Source organism: Belonocnema kinseyi, chromosome 2 (assembly GCF_010883055.1).
Source record: "Belonocnema kinseyi isolate 2016_QV_RU_SX_M_011 chromosome 2, B_treatae_v1, whole genome shotgun sequence".
NCBI classification, from domain to species: Eukaryota; Metazoa; Arthropoda; class Insecta; order Hymenoptera; family Cynipidae; genus Belonocnema; species Belonocnema kinseyi.
Window position 1 is genome coordinate 113,915,974 of NC_046658.1, and position 14,179 is coordinate 113,930,152.

Here is a 14,179-nt window from a genome sequence, read left to right on the forward strand (position 1 = left end):
TAATTATTGATAAATGTTTGTATTTAGCATGGTAGGATCAACACAGTATTGTATTTTATATATTTCTTGCAGAAAGGATTTGAATAAACTTGAAGCACTATCTAACTAAGCTAACACCAAACATGGGCACTTTATGAAAACTTAGATTGCTGTTATTATTTTTTTTTGAGTTACACTTAGCAACACAGCATTTGCCTCTCGTACTGTTTATTTTTCGGTGTCTAGGCGAAAATTCCATCGTTTTACCTTTATATTTCACTTCAAATTATTTTAAAATTTATTTGTTGGATTGAAATCAAATATAAATAAGTAAATTTGATCAATCAACTTGCATAATGCGTGGTGTAAACAATACTCATGCAGAAGACTGTACCCCCCGAGCAGCCATCTTGAATAGTACGTTTGGGAGCCACTAGGTCTCGCATTGCAAGTTTAAATTGCCAATACCTGAATGAAAAACTTATAGCGGGCAGAGAAAATGAAAAATTGCTCAGGGAGATAGAAAGTCAGGAAATTTCGTAATTGGGATTTTGTAGCAAACCTGCTACAGAATTCTTTTTTATATGCTAAATTCTCATTTTTCTATTTATAAGTATATAAACTTGAGAAATAATATGAGGAAACTTTCAGATCTCTGTGAAAGAACTGGTACTAAAAAAACAATCGACCATCACTTTAAAACCAACAAATGAGACTGTCATGAAGCATATACTGAAAAATGTAAGGAGCGGAGGAAAGTATCAAATAACAGTCTCGACAGATGTTGATGGTGCCATTCCAACTGATCCAGTAACATACGCTGCTCCTCCAATCATACCACCGCACCAAGTGATAGTCCATAAGATTGGAGAAAGTAAAAAATACATAGTTAATTGGGAACAAAGAAATATTCCCGAGAACTTGAAGAACAGCAAATATCACTTTGATGTTCTCGTCGCTGAAGGTAATACTATAAGGAATGAATCAAATGCTAAAGTTTATGAAAGCAAACAGCCTCCATTCGAATTTACGGCAGACCATGAAGCCATGTATTCATTTGCCATAAGATTGGTCAGTGAGGAGGGATATCAAAGCGATTTGAGCGAGATTGTCAGTATCGTGAGTGCTAATGGTGAGTGATTATTCAAAAACTACTATCGCAATATTTTCTTAACTTTTTCCACTCCCTCCCATTTTAAGGCAATTTTTTTTCTTTGAGTTCAGTTTATAAATGCAAAAAATAAAACGAGAAACATACGAATATGATATTTTAAAAGAGCCCACAGGCCAAAATGCTCTCTGAAAACAGGGGGAATAACGTGATTTTTTTAAACGAAAATAGAGGAGCAATAGGGTAATCCAGGGGTCTCCACAATCCACAAGTGCAGCGTGACCCAGGATCGCTCGACCTTTTTGAAGAGATACCAATTTTTTTCGACGGTAAACTGAGATAAAATTTATGACCCCGCACAAAAAAAATCTCAGTCGGAAGGGTTCGTTTATGAAAGTTGAACCTGGAGGACCTTTTCTTCTGGTATAACTTACGGAACTTGTGACACAAGGGATCTGGTTTAAATTATTTCAAATTTTTAACTAACTAATTGCGGATAGTTTTTTACAAAATGAATTTTTGCAACATTAATAATGCAAATCTTGTATTAAATTTTATCATTACAAATTCAAAGCTAATTAAACCGTTGAAAATAGAATTATAAAAAAAAAAATTAATTTTAAATAAAAATAATTTCCAATTGGAGGCGATTCAAGTTTTGAAAATTCCAACTGTAAACTTATCAATTTCTTTATAAAAAATAAATAATCCCAAATAAATTGAAAGCATTCAAAATTTAAAATTTTGTTTTTTAATTGAAGAATCTCTAAATATAATTATTTTAGATAAAAAATTTCCACTACATATTTCGTAGAAAAATAAAATGATATGCACAATTTTGTTTTCTTTTTTATTCAAATTTAATTGTCCCCAGTGAAAATTTAACTTCTTTATTTTGTGGTAAAAATTGATTTTTTTTTTATTTCAAAATGAAACTATGTATTCAGAAAAAATTTAATGAAAGAATTAAGTAAAATTTGTACTATAATCACATTAATTGTTCAAATTATTTAGTAGAAAATGTATGTAATTTGTTAAAAATGCGCCCTTTTTGATAGAAATTGATCTTAGTTGAAAATTCAACTATTTGGATAAAAGCTTATGCGTTTTGTTGAAAATTAATTTGTTTAGTTGAAAATTGGACTTTTTAAAATCTGAAAATAGTGTATTTCGTGTATTTTTTTTCGAAATAGTAGAAAAATAGTTTCATTGTTTCAAAACAGTTTAAAATAGTTCAGATATACTTTTGATAAACTTAAATCTTAATTTAAAAATAAAATTTTTAATTATTCATAAACAAGTTGATTTTCAGTTAATTTAAATTGTGAGTATAAAACATAAAAATTGCATTAATTATTTCATTTAATATTATTATAGTAACAAAAACTAAACATTGATTATTTTATTTCGTAATTCTCAATATTACCGTGAAGATTCCAATTTTAGCATGAAGTTTCCAATTTAATGGAGGGTCTCGAGTTAAGGGTCTTAAGCCTAAGGGGCTCAAATCAGGTAAGGATTTTGACAGTTCTGGGTCAGAGCCGAGTAGCTCCGACCTACTGGCCTGGGATCGCTAGTGGACACCAGGATCGCTCTTTGGAGACCCCTGGGCTAATCAATACCTTGAAATAAAATTAATTGATATCTACCATATTGGATTAAAGATAAAACTCGTAAAATTTTAAATCGAAAAATATTGTGTTTTTAACCAAATAGTTCAATTTTCAACAAATATTTCCATTTAAAAGCAAGTAGTTTAACTGTCAAGAATTTTCAGAATTTTCAACCTATTAATTAGATTTTTTAACTTATTGGTCGAATTTTGAAACAAAAAAGATAAAAGTTTAACTAAAAACATTTGAATTTTGATTTTTTAACAAAGAAGTTCAATTTCAAGCAAGTAGTTGAATTCTCAGCCAAACAGGATTAATTCTTAACAAAAAGTAGTTGATATTTAACCCCAAAAAATATTTTAATTTTAAACAAAAAATACGAATTTAATGAAAAAATATTAATTATCAATCCTCAATCAAATCGGATTAATTTTTAACCAAATAGTCGTACTTTCAACCAAAAAAGATACAATTTTTACCAAAAGAGATAATTTTTCAACTAAGAAAGATTGTCCATTTAAGAGCGAGAAAAAAGACCAAATTGTTGAATTTTTAAGCCAAGAAAGTGAATTCTGTTAAAATCAGTTGAATTTTTTACTCAAAAATATACCCAAAAAGACGAATTTTCAACAAAAAAGTTGAATTTTTAAGTTAAAAAGTCTGATTTTCTACAAATCAGTTGAATTTTCAATCCAAAAATGTGAATTTTCTACCAAAGAGATTGATATTCAACTAATAAAATATATTTTGAACAAATTAGTTCAATTGTCAACGAAGTAGTTGCGTTTTCAATCGAGGAGATTAATTTTCTACCAAAAAATACGAATTTACAGCAAAATAAATAAATTTTCAACTAAATAGTTCAATTTTCATCTAAAAAAACGATATATTTTCAACCCAAAGTGGAATAGTTTAAAAAAAACAACGAATTTTTAACAAAATGGTTAAATCTCTAACCAATATAATGAATGTTTACCAAAGTAGTTAAACCTTCAACCAAGTAGTTGAATTTTGAACAAAAAAATATGATTAAAAAAAAAAAATTGCATTTTCAACTAAAAAAGATAAATTTTCGACTATAAATAGAAGAGTTACATTTCAGTTGAAAAAATTAATTTGCAACTAAAAATAAAACGAATCTTCAAAAAAAGAGTTGAATTTTCAATCAAAGGGATTGCTCTCCAACTATTAAAATGATATTTTACCCGAGTAGTTGTATTTTTAATTATGAAGATTAATTTTCTACTAAAAAGAAGAATTTACAACAAAATACATCAATTTTAAACTAAACTGTTAAACTTTTATTGAAAAACGATCAATTTTCGACCAGAAATATAATATTAAAAATTTCAGTAAACACTTCACTTTCCAACAAAAAAAAGTAAATTAAAAAAAAATTTGAGTTCTCAAATAAACAAATTAATGTTTAACAAAGTGATTCATCTTTCAACTAAGTAGTTGAATTTTAAGCCACAGAGATTGATATACAACTAATTAAATTAATTTTTAACAAAGTAGTTTAACTTTCGACGAAGTAATTGCCAATTTAAATCACGAAGATTAATCTTCTCCCAAAAAATACGAGTTTACAACAAAATACATACATTTTCAACTAAACAGTCGAATTTTCATCTAAAGAACTATATATTTTTAATCCAAAGAGAAATATTTACATGAATGAAAAATTTAGTCGAATTTTCAACTATAATTTGATTATTTAAATTTTTAAGATAAAAAATGAATTTTCAAAAAAAAAAAGAACTTTCAATTAAAGGGATTGATCTTCATCTAATAAAATAAAATTTTGAACAAGTAGTTAAATTTTCAATCAAAAAGAATTATTTTCTTCGTGTAAAAAGATAAATTTACAATAAAATACATAAATTTTCAACTAAAATGTTGAACTTTCATAAAAAAACTATCAATGTCTATTAAAAATGGAATAATGAAATTTGCAGTTAAAAAATTAATTTTCAAACAAAAACGCTAGAATTTTAACAAAGTAGTTCAGCTTTTAAATAAGTAGTTGAATTTTGAACCAGGAACGAACAATTTTTAACCAAAAATATAATAGTAAAATTTTCACTTAAAAAAATTATTAAAAAAAAATTGAATTTAAAACAAAAAGTTAAATCATGAATCATTAGAATTATCAACGAAAAGTTAGGAATTTTGAACAAAAAATATAACTTTTTATCAGTTAAAATTAATGTACATTTACGAAAAATAGTTGGGATTTCATTGAATTATTTATTAAAATTAAAATTAATTTAGTTTGCATTTAAGCTAAAGAATGATGAAAAGGCGAATTCTTAAAAATAGGTGCATAGGGGTAAGAGTGTGAAGTCTGTGTTTCGATTCTCCACTTGTAAAATAAAATTATTCATTTTCATTCTTTTTTTTTTTCAAGCATTTAAAAAAAAATCATATTCCTATTTATATTTTTATGTTTCATCTCAAATTCTGCGTTATCCCCCCTCTCCCCACAAATAAAAGTAGTTTTAAGTGTAAAGTTTAAAATGGACAGTGATTTAAATCTTTTTTTTTTTGTTACAGCCGATTCGCACACGGGATCGATGAACGCATCAAACATTCTATCTTTTGCCATTCCATTATGTTTACTCATTTTAGCATTAGGAGCAGCTCTTGGTTATTTTGTTGTCAGACACAGAAGACTGTCGAATAGTTTTACGCAGTTTGCCAACAGCCACTATGATACGAGAAGAGGTCAAGCTACTTTTCCGGGTACCACGGATGGCCTAGGTAAATTATTATTATTTTTTTTAATATGATTTATATTTGAGAGATTTTTTTGTGGCTCATCCTGTCTTTAATGTTTTTTTTTGCTTGAGAACAGCCTTTTAAAGACTTATGATCTAATTATGTTCTTTGAAAATTAATTTTATTATATTCATTTTTAATATTATTATTAATAATAATAATAATATAAAAAATGAATATAATGAAATTAATTTTTAAATTTTTAGAAATTCCTTGAGGTCGAATGAAATCACAAAAGCTTTGGAAATCTCGTTAAATTCCGTAAAAATGTTATAACTTTTTGAAATGATTTGTAGAAATATTATGAAATCCTTTTAAATCCTCGAAATCATATTAAAATCTCCTGATGCCCATCAAAATTCGCGACAATACTTCGGTATCACATGAAATCCTTGAAAATCCTTTAAAGGCATGTGATTTTTTTTTTTAAATGTGAATCGAAAGTCTATTAAAATATTTTAAAATCTCTAAATCTTTTTAAATTCCTTGAGGTCTGATGAAATCACAAAAGCTTTAGAAGCCTCGTTAAGTTCTGTAATTAAAAAAAAATGAAGTCGCCTAAAATACCTTCAACTCTCTAAATCCCTTGAAATTCTTTAAGGCAGTATTCTAGTTGAAATGCTCGAAAAATAAACTATTTTTTAATTTTTGCTGAGTTAGGCTTAATAAACACACTCTTGAAATAATTTTAATAAAGTCATTTATTTGATGCAGTTTTTATACATAAAAACGTCATTCAAAGCCAAAAGTAGGTCCTCAAAAAGTAGGTAGGTCCGCGCTGTTGTAAAATTCTGGAGAGTGGGTGGGCCGAAACGAAAAAAATTAAGCAGTTTTAGATTCAGTATGACTCCAGCAATCGGCCGAACTAGGATTATTAAAAAAATGTATTTTAACAATATGTTTTTGGCAAAGAAACTGTGAAAATAAACCCATCTTTTTTCGTTTTTGTTTTGTTTTTTCGCCGCCATTTTTTTATTTTTGCATGTATATCAGAAATCCTAGTTCAGCCGGTTGCTGGAGTCATACTGAATCTTAAACTGTCTAATTTTTTTGTTTCGGATCGCTTACTGACGTTTCTATGCATAAAAAGTGCCTAAAATAAATGAAATTTTTTTTTATTAATTTGAATAGTGCATATATTAAGCCTCACAAACCCTACATCAATAACATTATTAATAATTTCAGAAAAAAATCACAAAAATAGCCTTTTTCTAAAGCATCCCGAAGATGCTTTAGAAATCTCGCTAAATTTTGCAAAAATGTTGTAACCCTTTGAAATAATTTTTTGCTCTATGGAATACCTTAAAATCCCTTGAAAACTTTAGAAATACTTTCAAATCACTGAAAATCTGTTGAATTCCATGGAAATTTTATTAACGGCAAATATTAAGAAAAAAATATAAAATCTTATATAAGAAGAGGGGGGGGGGGGTCTGAAATGTCCAAAATCGTCCGTGAATTTATTTCTTGACCGAGAATTTTTCGAATTTTAAAAAGAAAAATTTGTAAAAGTTTAATTTTAACAGTTTTCTAAATAATTAAAGTATAAAAAACTGAACAATAATTGATTTGACAAAACGATTGTAAATCCGTTCAAAATTTAAGAATTTTACTGATTGTAATTATTTGCATTCGAAAGTTTTAATACGAATTGAGATTCACATAATATCATTTATTCCGATAATTTTATTTTTAAATAACAATTTTAATGATTCATCAATTAAATAATTTTAATTCAAATTTTTAGGTCTTCCTTCATATAATTTTTTATATTGAATTAAATAAATTAATATATTATCTTATTAGTTTTCTTAGCCATTAAAAATTTCACTGTTCATTTAAGACGAGTAAATTAAATACAAATATATGTAAAGTAAACTTTGAAACTGAATTGTTTTAGATAGAAAGCTTTGAATCTGTAGAATTTCGAAGAACTTTACAACATTTAATAACAATTACGTTAAATTACTTTACAATTTGAATTGCTCTGTTTAAAAAATTTTTGATTTATAAGTGAAATTGTTAAGTTTTGACTTATAAATAGCAATTGAACCCTTATTATTTGTAAACAAATTTTAAGTAATTTCAAGAGACATTTCGTAGTTTTGAGAAGATTCAAAATTAATTAAAAACTTGAAATGTCTTCAAGTAATTGAAAAGATGTGGATTAACATTTTTGTCCACAACTTCTAAATACAATTTAAAAATTAACCGAAAATTTCCTACAACTTTTGGAAAATCCTGCAAATTAAAAAAAATCCTTTAAATCTTCCAGGTTCTGTTTGGATCATTTTGGAAGTCTCTTTAAATCTTTTTAAATTTTCTGTTACAATAATTTTTCAAAATGAAAAATCAGTTTCAATTTTCCTAGGAATCGTAAGAAAATGTTCTTATTCTTTTTAAGCTTTTCATAATTTTTGAAAAGTTTCTAAATTTTTTGGTTGAAATCTGCAAAAATCTGCATTTTGTTTTAAATTCGGCTGTGGGTATTTGCACGAAAATTTCGATACGAATAGCCCAATTTTTTCGGGTCACAAACTTCGTGTAAATTATTTGAAATCATTTCATGTTCTAAATTTAATTTTGATATTTTTTAAATTTCTAAATATCTCTTAAAATTACTCTTATTTTTTCCAAAAATAATAAGTGTTCCTATTGTTATTTAAAAATTCAGATTTTATGTATTTTTTTTCAATTTGCAGGATTTTCTAAAAGTTGTAGAAAAAAATTTAATTCATTTACAAATATATTTAAACGTTTCGAAAAAATTTCAACAATGATTTTAAATTTGGAAAAATATTAAAGCACTTCTAGATTTCTCAGTATTTTGAAATAAAATCTTAAAGTTTTCGAAGGATACTTAAACTATTTAAAATGAAAGTAATTTAACTTCTAATTTAAAAAATGTTAAGTTAAAAAAAAAATATTGTTCATTTTTTAAATTGTCTAGCTTAGCTTAAAATTACTTTAAGAAATGTTTATCTGCATTTCATAAAAAAAATTTCAATTGAAACGTGTTAGCACCTTCCATTTCATACGTGTAAATTTAATTTGTTGTTTATTTTTTATTACTTTGGTGGAAAAATGTTTAGAATGGATTTCGATTTTTTAAATTTCATTGACCGTGAAAAATGTTTGCGAACCGGGTAAAAACCGTGAAATTACCGGAAAATTTTTTCTTCGATTAAAACGGCCGCCCTGCTATGAGTCTTGACATTCTTTTTTCAAATATCTGTGTTTTAGTTTAGTAAATATTGGGCCTACAAATTAATTCGGTGTCTTTACTTTGATATCTTTGAACTCTTGGTTAAAGTGGACATTTTTCCCGTCCTAAGGTAGTTTTTAAGTGCAAACCTTAAACTTTAGAGGATAGAATGTAAAAAAACAAACAGCTTCTCAAAAGGTTTTGAATACTTTATTCGATCCATTCAAAATCTTTACTAAATAAAATAAAATTAATTTAAGTAAATTAATTTTTTATATTTATAATATATTTATTTATTTTTTTGTATTTATATTTTTTATATTTATGTTTAATGATATCGTAATTTTTTTAATTAGCTAAAAATGTTTGTAAAGAGTTTTATTAGATATAATTTGCCTGAAGATGGCTGACAAACCTTTTATATATTAAAATTTTGACTCCGAATAATTCTGGTCTTTTTTATTCAATTTGATCTTAAGATCAAAATAATATATCTTACGTTCCTATTAACATAATATAATAGGTGGCGGTCCTGTGACCGTTACATCAAAAAGCATTCTTCAATAAAATGGCATCTTTTTGCATTCTAATTGAAAAATCACCACACCTTCTTCTGAGGATAATCAAATTATTTTGATCGCTCACCTGCTTTTTTTTCAATTGGAATGCAAAAAGAATGCAGTGTCTCAAATATTCCTTGTCGGAGACCATTGTATTCAATAATGGTTCTCGAGGTTAAATCTGCAGGACCGCCACCTATTATATTGTGTTTTAAAGCTTAATTTGCGCCGTTTGGGGCGGGAAAAAATGCAAGATTGGCCCAGAATTACAACACATCAAAGCAAAGGCACTGAATTAATTTGTACATATAATGGCTGGGGGGGGGGGGGGGGTATAAATCACCAGAATGCGCGATCTATTCGGATCCGAATTCTGCAAACCTTCAAATTTTATAGACGAAAAATAGTACGGTCAGTTTTTCTTGTATAGTTCTGAAAAAAAAATTTCAAATCATAAAACCAACTGTTTTAGAGAAAAATCGTCTTCTTTTTTTTTGGTTGAAATTAACTATTTTCCATTAAAACGTTATCAGTTAAAGTTTCTTCTCTTTGGTTGAAAATTTAACTATTTTGTTGAACATTTTTAAACATTTTTGTTTGTTTTATTTTTGGTTGAAAATTGATTTTTTTTATTTGAAAAATTACTTGATTTATTAAAAATTAGCTCGTTTTGATTAAATTCAACGGCTTTTAATTTAAAATGTTTTTTTGGTTGAAATATAAACTATTATATTTTACTTTTTTTAAATATTCATCTCTTTGGTTTAAATTAAACTATTTTGGCGAGAATCAGTTCTTTTCGTTAAACATTGATTGACTGAAAATTTAACTGTTCATTTTTGGTTAAAAATTCGTCTCTTTTAATTGAAAATTAATCTTGTTGCTTAACAATTAATCTTTTTGTTTTAAAAAGCATTTTTTGGTTGAAAATTTAGCTAGTTCAGCAATTTTTTTTTACTGGTCTTTTTAGTTGAGAATTAAACTATGTGTTTGAAAATTGACTTCTTTTTTAGAATATTATTCTTCTTTGTAAATTCACTTATTTTTGTTAAGAATGCATTTCATTGGTTAGAAATGTAACTAGTTTGTTAAAAATTGAATTACTTTGTGAAAACAAATTTTGGGTTACGAATGAATTTTTTAGTAGAAAATTTAACTTTCTGGTATAAAATTATTTTTTGAACTGAAAAATTAAATTTTATTTCAAGTTCGTCTTTTTTGTTTAAATTTAACTATTTTTTATTTAATATTAACATATTTAAAGTGTTTTTTGGTTGTAATATAAACTATTTAATTTTTTGTTGAAAATTAATCTTTTTTTGTTAAAAGTTCTACTATTCTGTACTGTATTGCTAAAAATTCAATTTTTTTATATGAAAATTTCACTATTTCATCTTTGTTAAAAATTAATTTTTTTAGTTAAAGATTTAACAATGTTGTCGAAAATTAGTTTTATCTTAGTAGAAAATTTACCTTTTTTTGTTAAAACTTCAAAGATTCAGTTGAAAATTTTTGTATTTTGCTGAAATTTTATGTTTCGTGTAGGAAGTTAACCTTTTGTTTCAAAACTCATCTTTTCGGTAGAAAATTGACCTTTATTAGTTGAAAATTCTATACTATTTGGTAAAAAAATAGAGAATGTCATCAAAGCACGTACTTTGAATTTTTCAAAGTGACCAGTAATTAAAATATTAAATTTTTTCTCTTCAAACTGAATGACTTTCTCGTTTACTTCATTTTTCAAAGAAACCATATACTTTTATAAATAATTTTTATAGAAAAAGCTATTTTTTACATAATAAATGTAAATTTTCGTATAAATCGTGTCATAAACTCCCCCGTAATCTTAAAGCGGACACTTAAGCTCTCTTTTTATTATTTTTGGAAAAGTAATCAGAATGTTTTTTTTTTTGTAATGTTACAGAAGAGGAAGACAGTCCGGTGATCAGAGGATTTTCCGATGATGAACCATTGGTAATAGCTTAGAAATGTATGCATATTCGTAATATACTAAAATTATACAGACTATTATGATAATAATTATAATTAGAGTTAAAATTTTATTAAAGAACAGAGAAAGGTTTCATGTAAGTCACGCAATCGACTGACCGTCGTCTCTTACGTAAAACCTTTGTGTAAACTACTCATTATTTTATCGAGAAGTAGATAGCGGAAGTGTAAATTTTTAGGCACCGCAGCTGCCATACGCTTTGCGTACAAGTTCATAGAAAAGAAATGAGCGAATGTAAATCATACAGGCCGCACTGTAAATAGCAATCGTTTTCTATGACTGAAAGAAATGAACGCTTCTCGATTCTAGGATGCCATATTATAGTTGATAATTTAACAAGTTTCAGTGCAGTGATAAACCTCTCTTATTATCTCTTTATACATACTTCTTTACGTTTTTCAAGGTGTTATTTTAACAGATCGTCCTTGTCCGTCGTTTAATGGTCTAGTGGAATAGACAAATGAATTTTATTGTTTGGCGGCATTGTAAAAATGGTGAAAAAAAAAAAAAAACAAAAAGAAAGAAAGAAAAATAAAAACGAGGGAGCTCTTCGATTACGTATAAGAATTCCGCAACTGAATCTCAACGCGCGAGATCTTCATTAAATATCGTCGATTTTCTGTTGTGAAAAAAATTCTGTTCTTATAATACGTGTATATTATTATAATTACGCTAATAAGTGACTTCGTTTTGAGTGATTTGCCCTCGTGAGAAATTTTCCGCTTGGCAGGCCGGTGAAGTTGGTCGTATTTTCAAAGAAAATGAAGGCAGGTTTCAATTCTGAAAAGTTCAGAACGCAGTTTGTGAGGTACTCATAATATTCTTTATTTTCTATTGTATCTCAGTTTTACGTTTTCATTTGTTTTTCCCGCTCTAGTTGATGCCCTGGGATTCGAATAGATTGTGACAATATTCTTTATTTTCTATTGTGTCTCAGTTTTACATATTTATTTTTAATTGTTCACTCTAGTTGAGACTCTGGGATTCTAATAGATTGTTTTACTCGGAAAAGATCAAAAATACTAATTCTAAATTACTCAAAGACTTAAATTTTTCATTAATTTTCTGTTATTAATTTAGAAATTCTTTCTTTTTGTAAAACGAACCGAATCAACCAAAGTCAAGCACAGTTTCAGTTGTTGCCAGTGCGAATAATTACTAAGTTTTACTTCATAACGTCACTTTTTTTCAAAGTATATTTTTATTAAAAACTAGACATCCAACTCGTTAGAAATAGAGTTTTAAGTTAGTGACTGTTTACTGAACATTTTATTTCAAGAGAGCTTGTTGTTAAAATCGGACAGATTTTCATGAACGTTTTCACTTTATTTGAAACGATAAAAAAAGCTCAAGCCAAAGTAAGCACTGAGAATGATAGAAAGCTTGTTTCAATTTTGTTTAAAACTTTTTAAATAAGGTGCTCTACTTAATCGGTTTTTTACAACGCGTTAAAAAATACTTAAAAATATTCGTGAATACTCTTGATAAATATTTAACTGCGTTCCGAGCCAAAAATAAGAACAATAAGAACGTGAATATTCTTAAAATTTAAGTGTCTTTTAAATACAATCACGATAATATTGGCAAGTAGTGGATTGTTTCGACGTTTCGGGTTTGAGTATACATTTTTCAAAAAGAATAATATTCTTCAAGGTAGGTATTTCATACGGGGCAATGCCCATTTAAACACCTGCTTGATCTACCTCCACTATCCAACTTCCCCTCACGCAGCTGAGGGACCTCCAGGCTTCTGCCACAGAAAAATAAAAGAGATAACATTTATTAATTTTACAAATAGTAATTTAGAAATATTGTATTTTTTGTTAAGTGTCACTGAAAGTTAGGATATTTATAACTGAATTTTCGTACATTTATCATCATACGAAACATCTTGCCAAATGGGTCGGTGACTAGAGGTCCCTCAGCTGCATGAGGGGAATTTTGTTACTGAAGGTGGAAAAAGCAAGTAGGCAGCGATCAAATGGGCACTGTCCTTGATACGAGTGACATAAATTAGAATAAAGTTCAGGTATTTAAACAATAAACATCGAAAGCTTTCGTAAGTCTAATAACTTTGAAGTAGAATTTATCAATATTTAATACACGTAAACCCGAATAAATCATTGAAATTGGTGACTAGAGAAAGCATTTCTCTCTTCACATGCTTTTCATGTAAAAGATTCTTCCATATCTTTGAAATATTGAAGAATCTTGATTAGTTTTCATTAATAAATTCATTCTGGTGATTAAAAAGACTGATCTCTTCTTTTGATAAAAAAATTTAAACGTTTAAACTATAAAGACACTGCCACGGGATTTTGTATAATTCTATTGATTTCACTGAGTCCTGCAAAGTAAAAATTACACACTAGCAACTGTGTCTTCTTTTTGAATTTATTAATCGAATTTAAATCCTCGAAGAAGGTCTGTGATACGATAAGTCTGCATTTTGTGAATTTAGAATGTCGTGTTTTGTATGGATAGAGAGGTGTAGCAGAATGACCCTTCTTTGAGTGAAGAATCATTCAAACAGTATTATCGAGGTCTGTTCTCGCCTTGTAAATTTTAAATTAGCTGTACTTGCTAACACTCGAACCGATTCGTTGATTCGATGCATGCGTGATTTGTGTAATTGTTGGCAAAGTGTCGCGCAAGTTTTTTTTTAATTGTTAAAGCCATTCTTACGAAGCAGATAACATAAAGGACTTCGATAACATCTCAACTATAACTATAGTACGCGGAGAGCAAGATTGTAATTGTATTACGTGTACATCTCGAGGGTTATGTAGTGATCAGTGATATAATATATTTACGTGTAAATAAACGAAGTTAAGGCGCTATGTCAATTAGTTGTTATTTTTTTACTCATTCCATTTTTCAGTATATATGTTACAGACAGAGTATATAATCCGAAAATAT

At 27.4% G+C, this 14,179-nt stretch overlaps 1 protein-coding gene across 1 annotated transcript in view; it reads left to right on the forward strand.

The window, feature by feature from the left end:
* LOC117167450 (sortilin-related receptor-like) overlaps nt 1–14,106 on the forward strand; it is a 64,716-nt gene extending 50,610 nt beyond the window's left edge. Inside the window, exons 10-12 of the mRNA XM_033352406.1 lie at nt 631–1,111; nt 5,260–5,466; nt 11,174–14,106. Coding sequence (XP_033208297.1) covers nt 631–1,111; nt 5,260–5,466; nt 11,174–11,235 — 750 coding nt within the window. The 3' untranslated portion in view covers nt 11,236–14,106. The remainder of the gene's footprint in view (nt 1–630; nt 1,112–5,259; nt 5,467–11,173) is intronic.
* Nucleotides 14,107–14,179: the final 73 nt, after the last annotated feature.